Source organism: Colobus angolensis, unplaced genomic scaffold (assembly GCF_000951035.1).
Source record: "Colobus angolensis palliatus isolate OR3802 unplaced genomic scaffold, Cang.pa_1.0 Scaffold432, whole genome shotgun sequence".
NCBI lineage: Eukaryota > Metazoa > Chordata > Mammalia > Primates > Cercopithecidae > Colobus > Colobus angolensis.
In genome coordinates, this window is record NW_012117733.1 from 1,361,932 (window position 1) to 1,379,457 (window position 17,526).

At 43.5% G+C, this 17,526-nt stretch overlaps 1 protein-coding gene across 1 annotated transcript in view; it reads right to left on the reverse strand.

Moving 5' to 3' along the window:
- Positions 1–7,819: 7,819 nt before the first annotated feature.
- RBM17 (RNA binding motif protein 17) overlaps positions 7,820–17,526 on the reverse strand; it is a 19,470-nt gene continuing 9,763 nt past the window's right edge. Inside the window, exons 5-11 of the mRNA XM_011957057.1 lie at positions 16,783–16,839; positions 15,118–15,259; positions 12,610–12,761; positions 11,106–11,179; positions 10,532–10,630; positions 9,340–9,412; positions 7,820–9,193 (exon numbers count right to left, since the gene is read on the reverse strand). Of these exons, the coding sequence (XP_011812447.1) occupies positions 9,090–9,193; positions 9,340–9,412; positions 10,532–10,630; positions 11,106–11,179; positions 12,610–12,761; positions 15,118–15,259; positions 16,783–16,839 (701 nt within the window). The 3' untranslated portion in view covers positions 7,820–9,089. The remainder of the gene's footprint in view (positions 9,194–9,339; positions 9,413–10,531; positions 10,631–11,105; positions 11,180–12,609; positions 12,762–15,117; positions 15,260–16,782; positions 16,840–17,526) is intronic.

Consider the following 17,526-nt stretch of genomic DNA (forward strand, 5'->3'; position numbering starts at 1 on the left):
GGAGATATTTCCACTTTCATCTCATCAGACAGAATGATGGCACTTAGGTGCTGGGGAAGTGACAAATGTGTTTCCTACAGAAGGGGTTTCCCGGAGAAGGGCTGGGGATGACAGATCACCAGCTCAGCGAGGTCCACAGCGCTGCTGTCTGGGGAGGAGGAGAGGGCCTCTGCTGGCCTGCAGGGCCTGTTCAAAACCCCCTGAGCCTGGGGTGTTTAAGGTGCTTCGTACCTGAGTCCTTACAACTCACTCAGAGCAGATGGTTTAGACAAGCACAATCCTGAAGGAACTGAAAACACTTTGCTAAATCAAATGAGTGATTTCAGATTCCCAATATTAACTGAAGTTCTGTAGGTGGGCACAAAGTCGCGGCTTTGCCGTCTGACGGAGGACGCACAGCGGTCGTCTCTGGCTGGGTAGACTGAGACCTGAAGGCTGAGGGACTTAGGACCAGCGGTGCCGTCCAGGCCTGGCTGCAGACGGTGAGTCGCTCTGCCGCTCAAGGATCGGGCAAACGGTGCGAGCCAGTGTTAACTTTTGAAGTTTTGGTGTGGATTACAGTGTTTAGTGGCTTCAGTGAGGGGTTTGTGCTTTGGAATTAAAATTTTTTTTCTTTCTTTTTTTTTTTTTTATTTGAATCCTCAGTCACCAGAATTTTTTGTTGTTGTTTTGTTTTAATAAGGCTGTAAAAGCCAGAAAGGGGGAAAAAATAATATATTTTCTCTAAGCTCTGAATGTGCGGGTTTCTTGGGCCAAATTATATTATACCTTCATTTGTTTACTAGCATTGTTGTTTACATATTTTAGAATCATATTTGTGTCTTTTTGAATAGGATTTTGGGGTATCTAATACTTTAAACAAATTCTCATACTGCCTAATAGTAAGCACTTAATAAATCCCTCTTCAATGGGTAACTTCAATGCTATAAAAATATATACTTTCCTGAATGTTTCTTACTCTGCGTAGTTAAGTACAGAGGTGGCATCTTTCAGTACTAGAAAAAACAAGTTATACCACTATTTCCTCCTTATCTAATATTTCCAAATTCATTTGTCTCAAAAAGGAGTTCTGCCTTGAGCCTCTCCTTCCCGTCACGCCCAGGGAAGATAATTTATCCAACACAGATCAGCTCACTACGGGCCACCAAATAGCTCCGCAAATCTGGTGGCACCGCCCCGTTGGAAATGTTATTTCAGTCTCTGGAAACAAGTTCTGGGTCTGCCCAAAGAATTGTCATTAGCGGGAGGGGACTCGCTTCTTGGAGTGAGAGGCTGTGTGGGAGAGCAGTGGGAAGCCTGAGAGGACATGTGAGCCAGAAGGATTATTTTTGTCATAAAACACGCTTTGTCCAAAGGCTTGGAGGAAAAAAGCACTGGCTTCATTTCTGCACAGTCATTGTTGTTAAAACAGCACAATTGGTGCCATGCAGCAGAATGTGAAGATTCCGTATCATCCACCCTTGCAAGGGTGAAGGTGTTCGTAAGCTTTATGTGCCAATGTCCACTGTGAAGGCCAGAAGGCACTGGAGACTTTTTTTTTTCGAGACAGAGTTTCACTCCGTCACCCAGGCTAGAGTGCGGCGGCACAATCTCGGCTCACTGCAGCCTCCACCTCCCAGGTTCAAGGGATTCTCATACCTCAGCCTCCCAAATAGCTGGGATTACAGGCACATGCCACCATGCCAGGCTAATTTTTGTATTTTTAGTAGAGACAGGGTTTCACCCTGTTGGCCAGGCTGGTCTTGAACTCCTGACCTCAAGTGATCCAATATTGTTGAGCTGGATCAGTGGGTGTTAGGCATCAGAACTGCCCTTGAAGGCTGGTATGGTGGCTCACACCTGTAATCCCTTGCACTTTTGGAGGCCAAGCGGCGAGGATCACTTGAGCCCAGGAATTCAAGCCTGGGTGACAAAAGCAAAACTCTGTCTCAAAACAAAAACAAAAACAAACAAAACAAAAAACTGCAAAAGAAAAAAACCCCAAAAAACAAAACAAAACAAGAGCTGAATGTGTTTCCCTTTGGAGAACGAGACTGGTGGAGGCAGAGTGCTGTTCTGATTTATGAGTATTTGAAGAACTTAGTTGATTTTATAACTATGTACATACATTATTTTGACAAAAACTAAAATTAAATAGGAATACCAACTGTAAACTTACTTTTCAATCCAAATTTTGGTAATAATTATGCAAAATTCAGTTCAGAATGACTTAATCCAGTTGCACCCTCATACAATACCTGTGTACATAGCAGTCATCCGGGAGAGTTTATTGTCACCATCAGCTTAATTCTGAAGCGATTCAGCATCAGTGATTGTTACTTAGTTCCTTATTCTGAACCTAAGTACAGTATTGCAAGTAACTGCAAAGCATGTCTGCCAAATTATCAGACTTTTATTCCATTTGTTCCTTCTGCTTTTTTCCAAGAGAAATGAGTAATAAAGTTCCCTTAGCAACCCCCTTCTTGTCAACCCACTTCCTCCCCTCATGTGAAACCTGGTTTCAGCAAGCCAGGGACCCACGTGGGTTTGTCATGAACCCATCCATGGAGAGACACTGTCTTAGCTTATCGGAAACCTTATATGTTTGCTGCTTAGACTTGAGACTTAAGTTGTGGGAGAAAAATGCAACAGGAAGAGAAGAGGATAATAGAGATTTAATAGGAGGTATTTAAATACTGGGTGAGTACAGAGGAGGAAAAAAGGGTGGTTACTAAATAAAAAGACCCAACTGTTATCAAATCTGCAGCTTACTGATACCCTAAGACCATGTTTAAAAATATATTGACCAGGTGCAGTGGCTCAGTGCCTGTAATCCCCACCCTTTGGGAGGTCAAGGCAGGAGGATTGCTTGAGTCCAGGAGCTTGAGACAAGCCTAGGCGATATGGTGAAACCCTGTCTCTACAAAAAATACAAAAATTAGCTGGGCATGGTGGGATGTGCCTGTAGTCCCAGCTACTCTGGAGGCTGAGGTGGGAGGATTGCTTGAGCCGAGGAGTTCGAGGTTACAGTGAACTATGAATTTAATAATCTTGACATTTCAAAATCTTTACAATATCTTGACATAAATAAAGTAACGTGTACAGCTCCATCATTTACATAAATCTAGACCCTTAAGGCTCTGGTCAGGACTCAACCACCTCTATACCTTAGTGCCTTAGATCAGGTCTTAGCCAATAAAAGAGAAAAGAGAGAGACCAACCCAAAAAGAAACTGACTAGTGAAAGTCCCAGAAAGAGAAATACAGTGAAGGAAAGGGGGTAAATTATTAAAGAAATATTATGAGAAACATTTCCAGAATCGAAGGATTCGAGTTTCTAGATTGAAAGAGTTCATCCCCTGGCCAGTCACAGTGACAGTGGCTCATGCCTGTAATCCCAGCACTTTGGGAGGTTGAAGTGGTTGGATCACCTGAGATCAGGAGTTCGGAACCAGCCTGGCGAAACCCCATCTCTACTAAAAATACAAAAATTAGCCAAACGTGGTGGCGCACGCCTGTAGTCCCAGCTACTCAAGAGGCTGAGGCAGGAGAATGGTGTGAACCCGGGAGGCAGAGGTTGTAGTGAGCCAAGATCGCGCCTCTGCACTCCAGCCTGGGTGACAGAGAGAGACTCTGTCTCAAAAAAAGAAAAAAAAAGAAACAAAGTTTGGCCTTCCCATGCCCACCCCCCGGCCACCCACCCCACACCCCACCCTCCTATTCATTCTTTCAAGTTAGGCCTAAGGCAACATTAAAAAGCAAAGCCGTAATCAGTATTTATATGATATGGCATTTTGTGTATTCGTCTCAGCTGAGTCAGTTGTATATCATGGTTAATTACCATTATTTTACAACTTTGGAAAGCCCCTTATCTTCCCGCTCCCGTGTGGACCACGAGTTCTCCAGGCCCCTGTATGGCTGTTGACCAAGACTTCTTTCATCATTACCTTGGGAACTGCTTTCCTCTCTCCTACTTTGGGTTCCCTATTTCCCCAAGTCAATGCCATCATTTTCTGGATTTACTCCTTCAGTTGTAGCGAGTTAAAGAGTGAATTGAGATGAGGGAGGTGGAAAGTAAGTACAGCCTCTTCTTCCGAGACATCTGCTTAGGAAGAGAAGGAAGGAGCGTCACGATGATGTATTTATAAGCATGGAGGCAGAGACCAGCAGCAGGCCAGATAACAAGTTAAATGTAGTTTCCGCGGGGGAGGTATGCAGCTGGGGACTGTTGTTTCTCAATTATGGGCCTTGTGGTGCCAATAAACCTCGCATGAGTAGCAACTCAGCGGGCCCAGGATACGTGTTGGAAGGAGAATAAGGGAAGGGGCAATTCTCTAGGCCGCGGGGAGAGCGTGAGCAGAAGTCACTGCCAACGCTCCCACCACAGGAATCTAAGGGGAAGGCACGGCTCAGCGACGGAAGTGAGAACGCCCCAGCTGCCAAGCAGGAGTCTAGACGCGGTAAGGATTGTGTATATGGGAGTGGCTTGAACAGCTGAGGCATTGCCTTGGAAGATGAGAGGGGTGCAAGGTTTAATGCAGGGAAACGGGGGGAGCCCGCGGGCCTACTCCCAGGAGATGAGGGCTCAGAAATGAAGGCGCTCCACTGCGCTATCATGAAAGATGGAAAAGAAAGAGAACTGGCAGTCCTCAACTACAGACTGGATCTCGATAGAAGGGGAAGGGAGGAGTCGGGGATTCTTGGGTTTCTGAGTTAGATGACTGAATAGATGATGCTTTCCCCAATTCAAGAGCGTTTAGCAGGAGAGCTTGGAAGGGAAGAAGTGAGTTAAGTTTGGGACATGTGTTTGAGGTGCAAAGGGGACCGTCAGGGGGTGATATCTAACAGGCACTTGGATACAGATCTGAGGTTTGGTGAGGAAGACTGGCTGAGATTCAAATATGGGTGAGTCACAGAAGAAACCCAAGGCCAGGGCAAGGACAGAAAACCACATGGAAGGAGGTAAAGGGTGAGCGATACAGGGAGGCACTGGCAGGGCCTTGGTCCCCGTCCTCAGGGAGTGGTGACCAGCGTCAAGTGCCATAAAAGGTCAGGAGACTCACTGCACAGCTCTTAGCTGAACTATCGAGGAGGCCTGGTGGAAGCAGAGGTCTAATGTGTAGTCGACGCAGTCCTCATTCTGCCAGTGTGGGCTGAGTGGAAGAGGCAGGCAGAAGCAAGGAGGTGGAGGCGGGACGCTGGGATTCTCTGAGAAGAAAGAACAGGGACACGAGGGAGTTGGGGAGTGGCTAAAAATTCAAGGTTTGACCTATTTCCATTAGATGGGAGAGATTTGAGGAAGTTTATATGCCAGTACAGAGTTTGAAAAAGGACGTCTTACCATGCAATCCAGCAATCACACTCCTAAATATGTACCCCGCTAACGTGAAAACGTATGTCCATGAAACACCCGCACATGGATGCTTATAGCATTATTCATAGCTGCCAAGAACTAGAAGTGATCAATATGGCCTTCAATAGGTGAATGGATAAACATATGGTGGTACATCCGCACAATGGAATAAAAAGAACGAGCTATCAAGCCACAACAAGATATGCATGCCTCTGACACGCACATTGCCAAGCAAAAGCAGCCGGTCTGGAAAAAGCTGCATGATACGTGACTTCCAATTACATGACATTCTGGCAAAGGCAACACTATGGGCAGTCAACACATCCAGTAGTTGCCAGGAATGCAGGTGGGGAGGAGGGTGGAAATTTCGCTACATAGATGAAGCACAGGGGATTTCTTAGGGCGGTGAAGTCATTGTGAGATACTATAAAGGCCAATACTTTTTTTTTTTTTTGTGACAGAGTCCCTCTCTGTCACCCAGGCTGGAGTGCAATGGCGCAATCTTGGCTGACTGCAACCTCCACCTCCCGGGTTCAAGCAATTCTCCTGCCTCAGCCTCCTGAGTAGCTGGGATTATAGGCACGCGGAACCGCACCCGGCTAATGTTTTTATTTTTAGTAGAGACAGAGTTTTGCCATCTTTGCCAGGCTGGTCTCAAACTCCTGACCTCAGGTGATCTGCCTCCCAAAGTGCTGGGATTACAGGCGTGAGCCACTGCACCTGGCCTGACGTTAAGCTTTTGTCAAAGCCCATAAAACTTTAGAGCACACTGAGTAAATCTTAATTTATGTACATTAAAAAAGAAAAACACCACCACAAAAAACCAGGCCAGTGGCTCACATGTATAATCCCAGCATATTGGGAGGCCGAGGCATGCCATAACACCAGCCTACAGTCCAAGAAACAGCAGCAGCTTGGCTAAATGCCTCATCGCCAAATAAAGAGGTTCACCAGTCTTTCAGCCCAGGGAAATTGGGTCCTTACAAATCCCATCCTACCTCCTCCATCTTTCAGGATTTGTCGTGCAATCTCCGTTATCAATCTGTTATCAGTCAGGGGTCTTATGTGCAGACTTAAAATTCACTCTAGCTTGTTTAAGCAGAAAGAAATCTACCAAAAAAATAAAAATTAAAAAAGGATTGGGTGCAGTGGCTCATGCCTATAATCCCAGCTCTTTGGCAAAAGGAGCGTTTGAGCCTAGGAGTTCAAGACCAGCCTGGCCACCATGGTGAAACTCCTTTTCCACTAAAAATAAAAAAATTAGCCAGGAGTGGTGGCACATGCCTGCAATCCCAGCTTCTTGGGAGGCTGAGGCACGAGAATTGTTTGAACTCAGGAGGTGGAGGTTGCAGTGAGCTAAGATTGCACCACTGCACTCCAGCCTAGGCAACACAGTGAGACTCTTGTTTCAAAAGAGAAAAAAAAAAAAAAAAAAAAAAGGAAAAGGATCTCCAGATAGGCCAGGGGCAAGCCGCAGGATTTATGGAAAGCAAAATTCCCAAACCCCTCCATAGACTGCTCTGCTATACACCACACACCAGCAGGGGTGACAAGGTATCTGCCATTGCTGCCCCCAGTGCCACACAACACTGCAGGCGAACCCTTGCCAAAGCGAGGACAGACTCTTCACACAGCTCTCTCTCACACTGCGGTGCTGGTCTGATCAGAGATCCCAAGCGCACAACCCTACTCAACCTGCAAGACAGGCTGGGAAAGCAAGTTTCTAGTCTCTTGCGGGGAGGAGGGAAACGAGGAAGTTCCCCACACCGAAAAAGGGGTTTCAAAAGATCACAGATGGGCCACCAAGAATGACAAACATCTATGACATGGAACCTTGCCAGTGAGATTGTAGCTTACGTGATTTTAAATTTTTATTGAAATCTAAAATTCTTATATTAACTTGGATGTTAATATTGAAAATAAATTTCAAATTTCTCAAGTACTAACTTGCAGGAGATTTAGAAATTATTCCACTATCAGAAATCCATTATAAATAAAGCACTAAGTGATTAATGCAGTTACGGATAATCTTAAAAATAAAAGACTGGGGAGAAAGGCATGCACTAAGTTGTGCCCATGCGAACGGAAATCAAGTAGTATGAGCTGCTTGCAATTCTCTGGTTGCTGACCATGAGAATGTTAGGAAAGGCCACCTAAATGCAAGCAAACAATGTTATTACAAAGCATAACAATAAATGCAAGCATGAAAGGTGGGTTGGAACCATTCGTTTCTGAAATCAAACCAGTCCTTGTTACGTTCAGCATGGCACACTCGGGTACTTGTAAGCTCAAACATGGTGTCCACTTGAGGAACGGTATGCCCAATTCCATAGATAACTAGTTTCAGGGCTGCTTTTGATTCTTTCTGTCCTCTACAATGTTCAATTATGTAATTTACCTCACATTCCTTAACCCCAACTGACTTTACAGAACAGGTGCACTTTTATCATAAAACTCAATTTTATTCAATAAAATAATACCACAAAAGATAAAATGTTATTCTTTTATTTATGTTAAATAAAAACATGAGAAAATCCTTTTTTAAAAAGGGTCAGAATATTCCTTATGTCTCCAAACCAAGTCCATGGATGCAAAGAAATGCTGAGTTCTTGATACACTTTCATGTCATAATAACCAAAGGAGACAACACGGGCTCGAGTCTTTCAGCTGCCACTGAGGAGAGTCACATGCAGTATTTGGGAAAGCAAGGAACAGAACACAGGCATGAGTATTTTCTGGAAATACCTCCTGCCCTGGCAATGAACCTCAGTACCAAATATTTTTGTTTTCTTTTTTGTGGTCCTGAAAAATTTTTAAGCCACACATCCTACTGAACTTCAATGATACAATTTCTCACAATTCCAGAATTCTATTAATTGGCAGTACAGTTTATGTGGCCAATGTGGATAATTTTATAAGTTTTAAAATTACATACAATACTATTGCAAATTTTGCCAGTAGAAACATGACCCCAAGGAACTGCCATTTCCAAAACATAATTGGGCACACATTTACAATGCACCTGCTAGGTTTTGAATTCATTTGTCATTTCTGATCTACCCTAAAGACTATGCTTGAATCTCTGAAAACAAATGCTAGATTCATGATTTCTATACCCACATATTCCATAAATCCATCACAAACCCTACAGTCTGACTTAGCTTAACGGCAAATGATCCATCCAATAGGCATGGTATGCTCACAATTCTTCAATCTTATTCAGGTTGTAAAGACGTTTTTCTACGACTGGAGTCACTAAGAATTTCTCTGTTAGAGAAAGCATCATTTTCACCTTTGGCATACTGCCAAGATGATACTTTATTACAGAATTTATGAAACTACATACAGTAACTTGCAGGCTTTATTAAAAGAAAAAGAAAAACAAAGAATAATTTAATATCACCCCATGTCCCAAAACTTTCTATTTTTTTTTTTTTTTTTTAGTGCAAGAAATGCTGCATCATTGAAGCACTTGAGAATTACCATGAAATCTAACAAAAAATGTCATCAACTCAGGAGTAATAATAAAAAAGAGAAACAACCAGAGAGGCACACAGATTGTTGTTTTTTTAAAAGGATTTTTATACTATATTAAAAAACCACAAAATAAAAAAGGGATCAATCAACATATATCTTAGAAGTCCTTCCAAGAGTCTTGGTATGCAACAGCCATGGAGGCTGTGACCTTTTTCCTTCTTTTCTCAGCCTGCAGTTCATTTAAGGATCACCGGAGATGACTCGTGCTCTAGTTCTCAAAATCAAACTTGTTCTGCCAAATCCAAGACCCTGAATTTGTCCAAATTGTAGAAACATGCTTTTACCACCCGTCCACCAAAATACCTCCCATTCAAGTCAACAACCGCTGAAAGGCAAACACAAGACAGTTAATATAGGTATCCTATAAGACATTAAAAAGGTTTAACTTTAATGAAACAGTAACTTTACTTGTAAAGACTAAGGCTGTAAATTCAACTTTTTAATTCTTTAATATTTAGCTGTATAACTAACCTTTAATTGCTGATTCAACTCTCTCAAATTCTAAAAATATCCGTACTGCTTCATCATCAGGGGCACCAGGAATCTGGAAGAAAATGAGAGCGTGATGAGTAAAGGGATTTGAGATTGCACTGAATGAGTTTTCTCTTTTACATGATTTCTCAGAGTGAATATTCTAATTATCATCATATACAGTCAACTAGTTGTCAAATACCAAGGAAATAAGTATAATTTGTTCATCATCAAAAATGTACTGAATGCCTGTTTTTATGACAGGCATTGTTAGGTGCCAGGAACACAGGGCTAAGCAGTTTCTGACCTCATAAAGGTCCTGTGCCAGCGGATGACGTAAACAAATAATTATGTGGTCAACAAACAGCAGTCGGATAAAGAAACAGAGTAAGCAGAGTTTTAAGATTAAAAAGGTTGGTGCTCTAGTGGCCTTTCACATCAGGTCTCATTTTGACTAGCTCTGTCTAGCTTTCCTAGCCCACTGTAATGTGGTCCATTCCACCTACCTAAGCACTTCTGCTCATCTCCAATGGGCCCATCCATCCCATTTTGTAGTCCTGATCCTCACTGTCTCCTAGGAGCCATGATCCCAATCAGAATACCCTTCTCTGCAAATCTCACCTCTTCATTTCAAAGCGTAGTCCACATCTGCCATTGCTCACAAGGCACTCTCTATTTTTTCACTGATCTAATTCTTTTCTCAACTCCTGAACTTAGTCAATACTACCTACCCAGTCTAGTAACTGAATATCTTTTAGTTATTTTTGTGTTTCTTTTGTGTTTCTTCAACTGAACACACCACTGAGAGTACAGAGCATGCTTCCTGTAATCCAAGTGCTCTCCGTACAGTGCAGTGCATGTGAGAGGCACTAAATACTCACCAAATGACTGAAACCAAAGGCACGTCTAAGGAACTAAACTACTGAGCACACTACAATCAAGGTCTTTAGTCACCATACTGATTCTCAATCATGAAACATTCCTGTTTCTTCACCAAATAAATTCCAAGTCATTCTTGTCTTTATGTTTAAAACTGTAATAACTGAGCAAGAGAAGCACAAATAACCAATGCCTGTCACCTTCTGCAGTAAGAATATGTTACTTATAGCATACCCTGTCCTGTTTATAGAAAATGTTTTGTAATCTGCCAATAACAACTTGTGTTATAAACATCAAAAGAAAACGCTCTTACTTCAAATATCACACATTTTCCAACTTTGCCATATTTTTCACATTCTTCCTTGGTTTCAACTTCCAAGTCTTCATCCACCTCTCCGGCACCAACCATGTTCTTTAAACACAAAAATAAATAAATTCAAGTACCAAGTATAACTTACAAACACCTAGCAGGGGTATATAAATATGACTTACTTTAGTGATGGTAAATGTTCTCAATCCCAAATGACACAACGAAAAATTTCATCCCCAAAGTACCCAAAAGTTAGTATTTCTTAAAACACTAAAACATACATTAAGCCTGTAAAGAGTTACAAAAGCACCTATGTAAGCACCAAAATGTATAAACTAGCTGAAGCTCTTGCAATTTCAACTACTGAAAGTAATTACTCACTGCAGTCATAAACACTGTACTTAGCAGAGACTTACACATTAGTGAAAAATCTAAAATCAACCTTACGTGGGATCTGCCCAAAGTATTATTTGCAAAAGGATCATTTTCAGTTTTAACTTTTAGGGGGAGCAGGGTAGGTTGGGGTGACACACACAAATCTAGGCAGGCCGACAGCTTGCTTTCCTCAGCTTCTTACCCTTAGTAGGACCACTTTAGTAGGACACTTAAGTATTTCAGTCAATGGATTTGAATCTGACTTCTTGGATGCATCTGTATCAAAACATATCATTAGATGTGTTACAGAACTGAGTCCTACTTATAATAATTAATTTAATTTCAATAGCGATCCCCACCATTTATGTCCTAGGCAACTATACAATTGGTCTTTAAGCAAAAACACAGCCTTATCTGCAACGAAAGCCTCTGCTTTGCTTTGGCATGTTTTTACAATAGCATCTGGATGTTCTGAGCCTCCACCATTACCTGCAATTTTTGCTCATCTCACTTCCCCAAGGGCTGACAGGGCATGTGAGTGATAATTCCTATAAGTGAGTTGACTCGTAGCAAACGTTCAAGGTCATGGGCCCAGGGGAATATGCAGTTACTAATCCAGCCACCGGGCTGCCTTACTTCAGATAACCTCACATGTTGGGACGACTGTTGGTTTCTGGCACTCACCTGTGAGGCTCGTGATATATCCTAAGCTGTGCATGAACAGGGCTGCCAGAAAAGTTTTCTTCTTTCTTTAGCAAAGGAAGTTCAGCTAGGCTGACTCAAACTTAATTTCCCTGATTAAAATGCTAATATATGTTTGTTTCTTTCCTGAATTCCCTCAATACAGAACAGACTGTAAAAATTAAATGAAAATAGGCCGGGCGCGGTGGCTCAAGCCTGTAATCCCAGCACTTTGGGAGGCCGAGACGGGCGGATCACGAGGTCAGGAGATCGAGACCATCCTGGCTAACACGGTGAAACCCCGTCTCTACTAAAAATACAAAAACTAGCCGGGCGAGGTGGCGGGCGCCTGTAGTCCCAGCTACTCGGGAGGCTGAGGCAGGAGAATGGCGTAAATCCGGGAAGCGGAGCTTGCAGTGAGCCGAGATCAGGCCACTGCACTCCAGTCCGGGCAACAGAGCGAGACTCTGCCTCAAAAAAAAAAAAAAAAAAAAATTAAATGAAAATAAAACACCAACTAGGCATCATTTACCAAGAGACTGCAAAATAACATTAGATCTCGCAAAACAAACAATCTGTAAGAGAATCAGAAACCACATCTATCCTGAAAGGGCAAGAGGGAAAAGTAGAGAAGACCTCTGAGATGGAGATGGCAGGTATATTCACTGCCACACTATATGGCTCTGTCCTTCATGCTCTAAACACATAACCAAGATTTCTTCCTGAGGACTATTCATTTTCTGCCCAAGTCTCTCACCATCTTTTCCTCCACGAGCCTTCATCTCTCTACCTCTGTTCTGAAAAAATAAAGATGAGCCTCAGGATTCCTGGTTTCCCAAAACAGAAGTGGCAGTGCATCGTATGACCAGGATGGCCTGTGTTCTAGTGATGGCGGGGCCAGCCCTCTCCCTCTGGCCACACTCGTCACGGTCCCCCTGCTGGCATATCAGGATCAAGACTGGCCACGTCTGATACGGACGGGGCCAGTCCTTTCCCTCTAGCCACACGCTTCCCTGGGGACACACCTTTCTCTGTGGCGTCACCCACGATGATCTTGCCGCCACGCTTGCTGGTCTTCTCCACCGACAAGGCGGTGCTCAGCCCCTGCTCGTGCTTCCCCAGACCCTGGCCCTCTCGGAAGCCGTACTTCTGCATGATCTTGTGCGCCACCGTGCCCCTGGCAGGAGGAGAAGTGAAAGGACTCTTAGCCTTGACATCGTCAATTGGAGACAGGTTGCATTTTTACATCAAACCACCTCCTTCTGGAGAGAGTGCATGCTCCACAGGGGTTTCAACAAAGTCACTCATTAACTAGGAGTGGGCTATCTGATGGAAGCTATGGGGATGTGCAGCATGAAAGAAATAGAAAAAGCTATGACTAAAGTCCAGAATATTCTGTTGTCTTGGAGGAGAAATGCCAGTTTCTCTGGTGGAGTCTCCTCAGTGCCCTGCTAGGAAACACAAGACCTTTTGTATGCTCCAGACCTGCACTGCCACATAGCTTGTGACCACAGTTTATTAAAAAGTGGCTATCGGCCGGGCGCGGTGGCTCAAGCCTGTAATCCCAGCACTTTGGGAGGCCGAGACGGGCGGATCACGAGGTCAGGAGATCGAGACCATCCTGGCCAACATGGTGAAACCCCCGTCTCTACTAAAAAATACAAAAAACTAGCTGGGCGAGGTGGCGGGCGCCTGTAGTCCCAGCTACTCGGGAGGCTGAGGTGGGAGAATGGCATGAACCCAGGAGGCGGAGCTTGCAGTGAGCTGAGATCCGGCCACTGCACTCCAGCCTGGGCAACAGAGCGAGACTCCGTCTCAAAAAAAAAAAAAGTGGCTATCAGAAAGTAAGTATGAAGTTTCATGTAATGAAGATGATCCCATTTCCTCAATGGCACAGGAGAGTTTCTAATGACAGACTATGTAAATGAAAGAACTCTTAGAGATCACCTATTTAACAAATGAGAAATAAACGGAGGCTAAGATTAGTTGACTAGCTTAAGGGGTGGACTTAGAAGTAAAGCAAGACGCCACATTAGAAATTATTTGTACAGGGCAGGTGCAGTTGCTCACGCTTGTAATCCCAGCACTGGGAGGCTGAGGCGGGTGGATCACCTGAGGTCAGGAGTTCAAGATCAGCCTGGCCAACACGGTGAAACCTCACCTTTATTAAAAATGTAAACATTAGCCGGGCATGGTGGTGTGCACCTGTAATCCTAGCTACTTGGCAGGCTGAGGCAGAGAATTGCTTGAACTCGGGAGGCAGAGGCTGCAGTAAGCCGAGATCACACCACTGCACTCCAGCCTGAGCAACAGGGTGAGCCTCCATCTCAAAAAACAAATAAATTATCTGTACAGCTGTTAATGGTAGAGCTGAAACTGGACCCCACAACTCTCAGTCCATTGCTTTCTGTAATAACCAAATGGCTCTCACACTGTGCTCTGAGGTGCGGCATGGGGCTGAAGGGCACCCCCACCCCATGACCACTGCTGCTTAGGGCTTAAGCCACAAAACCCTGCTTCAACTGGAACTGCACCTACATTACTTCTTGTATTTAATTCCCTTAACATGTTCATTTGAACAAGCTATTCTAGGGCTAAAAACACCAAAAACTGCTGAATGGTACCACCTTGCATCTTTCCTAAGCACAAGTTAGATGTAATTCCTGGTTAAAAGCAAATTCAGTAAAAAGTCAACTTCTATCATAAACAGGGAAAACCAAACATAACCAGCTTCATGTCTGTCCAACCCTCCAGCACACAAAGCTTCCCCAGCCACAGCCATGTCCTATGTCTGCACCATCCAACATGGTCACCACTTGCATATGGTCACTGAGCACTTGAAAGACTAGTGAGTTTCAGCCCCACTTGCTGTCTCACCGGCTGCATTTCTGCTACAGGCAGCAGCCAGCAGATGCAACACAGCACAGAACAAAGCCTTCATGTGATGCCACTTCATGGGACAGCCGTTTCACAGGATCAAAATCCACAACACAGAATATCCTCTTAACCAAAATGTTTGCCAAGCCCAGTACAGTTTTTAAAAATCCCCAAGCCCCACCTGAGCGTCAACCTTACAGTCAACTTTTATATGCTGGCAAACAAATGTCTACTTGTAGTCAGAATGACCCTGAGAACCATGACCTTAAAGCAAATGGCCCACTTTATCAGGAAAAAAAGTATCACCAGCCCTTTGGAGATAGTAAGTCAGCTCTGATTCATATGAGCTATTTTATTTGCAAATGTCATGAAGGCAAATGTAACCAGTTATCAGGTTCTGTCCCTGTCTAGAAAAATAATGTTCAACATCAAAATCAGTCAAAACTTCTACTGGAAGGTTGCTGTTTTGAATAAGCCCCATCATTACACTGGAACATGCTCCACATGATTGAGGCAGGCACCGTGTGACCTGCACACACCAAGAGTCTCCCCACAGCCTGAATGTTCTCGGTTTCAAACAAGCTGCAACTGTTGAAAGGGCTATCAGCGCTTCACACTGTCTCTCAAGTCCTTAGACAAGAGCACGAAGTCATTACCCCATGTTAGCGAGGAAGGAGTTGCTGGGCCCAGTCGGAGATCTCGGTCTGTCCTGTTCCTCGTACACGGGGGGAGGAACGGCAGCTTTGGAGGACTGCGATCGAGGCCTTGAGTCCTCTTCATAAGGAAAATCTCGGGGTACTGTTGGAGAAACATAAAGCAGTCTCACCGAAATACTATAGAAAACCCTCTGAAACCTCACTTGTATCAATTATTTATCTCGAACAAATTTAACCTACTTTTTGGTTTACCACAAGGAGAAAAACACCAAATCCATTTTACAGCCTTTATATGACTTTTTTTAAAACCACAGAGGAAGGACACTACTTTCCTGATTCCAGCTTTGCTTTTGCTATTTCTATCTCCTCAAACGTCCTTTTCATACTTTACTGAAATGTTATTTACCCTTTAAAATCTCATTGAATGAATATTCTTGCTGGAAAGAGCTTCTGTATGTTCCAAGGAGATACAATCAGGCCATCACTTGACTCCCGCAGCACCTTGTGTTGCACCTGTCTAGACCCCGACCTATCTCATCAGCCTCACGACCCACAAAGGTCTCCGAGGTTAGGGGCCGTGCACTGGAGCGGTGGCTTCAACCCTAGTTACATGAAAGTCAGCAGGAAGCTTTAAGACCATCCAGATGCCTTGAGCCCCACTCCCAAAGACTGGGTTCAATTGGGGTTTATTGTTTGTCCGTTGTTTTCACGTAACAGGCATTTCATAACATCTTAGAAATTATCTTCTTTAAAAGATAAATAAAATCCAACAAGTTTTAAAAAGTACTATAAATGAGAATATCTGCTTGGGATAGTTTAGGTATGGTCCAATCCAGAGAATGGGAAAATGACCTAGATGAGATATTCAAGTGTCCAATCCCAATCCCCAAATTCTACTGCGAGAAGGAACAGTGGATGAGGGTGTTTTGGCAATAAAATGACAATGCAAACCCACCTGCACTGAAATGGAAAGGGAAGAAAAAAATCTCATCAAGGAAGGCATTGCCACCTTGTGGAGGGTCATGACTATAACAGCCTCTAAACCTCTTGAGTTAAAAAACTGTAATGATCTGCTGTTTTAACTCCAAATGAATCTAACAAGTAAGAAATGTTAACGAAAACAAAGTGAATTGCATAAAAAAGAGATGGATTCCACTGCATGAAATCCAAGCCTCAGAGCCTGGCATAGAAAGGTCTCTGCAGGAGGGCGCTGCATTCTGAGATCCAGGTGCAGCCTCAGGTGACAGAGCCAGGCAGGCTTGCAGGTCTTTTCCCTCTACACTTAGGAAACCTGAGGCTCAAGCTGAGATCCCTCGTGATTGGGTTAAAGACTGCCGCGTGTTGTCACTATTCCTGGTGTATTTCCTGGACAATGAATGGTGAACACAAACAAACCAAAAGAGGTAAGACAGATCTTTTCTATCTGCTATCCAACAACTGGAAGGAGAACATCAGTGGAGACCACAGAAATTTCGCATTAGGTATAAGTCCTAACATACATGGATTATATATACATAATATTATATAATACATATGTATTATATCTTAATCAACAATAAAAGAGGAAGACACAGATATCAGAATAAAAGAGGAAGACACAGATATCAGAATAAAAGAGGAAGACACAGATATCAGAATAAAAGAGGAAGACACAGATCTACTTACACTCTTTGTCTTTCTCTACCAGAGAAGTGGGTGGGGCAATGGCAGCACCGCCCATACCTGCAAAACCACAAATCCAAGCATTAAAGGAGGTTTCTGGTGCCAGACTCCCAAGGACTATGACACACCATATATCTATCACCCACCCCACTAAGAAAAAACTAAAAAAGGAGGACCTGCTACTTCTGATGACCTCCTGCTACATATAAACAAACCTTTGATGCTAGGATTTAAAATGTAGAAAAGCGGCAACACTCCCTCAGATATGCAAAATTGTTCCTTCATAAAAGGAACTCAAGAGCCCCACAAATATAGTCTGCAAATGATAACTTTAAGGCAAAACAATACAACCAAGAGAACCAGCAGTTACTTAAAAAGAGAGTAATGTAACTATCTACTGAGAGCAATACCTATCAGGCTCTTTATACACATGGCCTTGTTCGGGCTTCACAGACCTCTGAAGTAGATATTACTGCATCCAGTTTACAGATAAGAGAATGATCAGAGGGGAGTGAATCAACAGAAAGGGAGTAAACCCAGCTCCCTGCGTTGCCAAATCCCCCCCACCACACAGCACGCTCCTTTTCCAGGGTGCAAACCACTGGAATTAAACACACATTTGAAAGTGTGGGTCCTTCTGGCTCCTGAAGAAACTGCCGCGTGTTGTCACTATTCCTGGTGTATTTCCTGGACAATGAATGGTGAACACAAACAAACCAAAAGAGGTAAGACAGATCTTTTCTATCT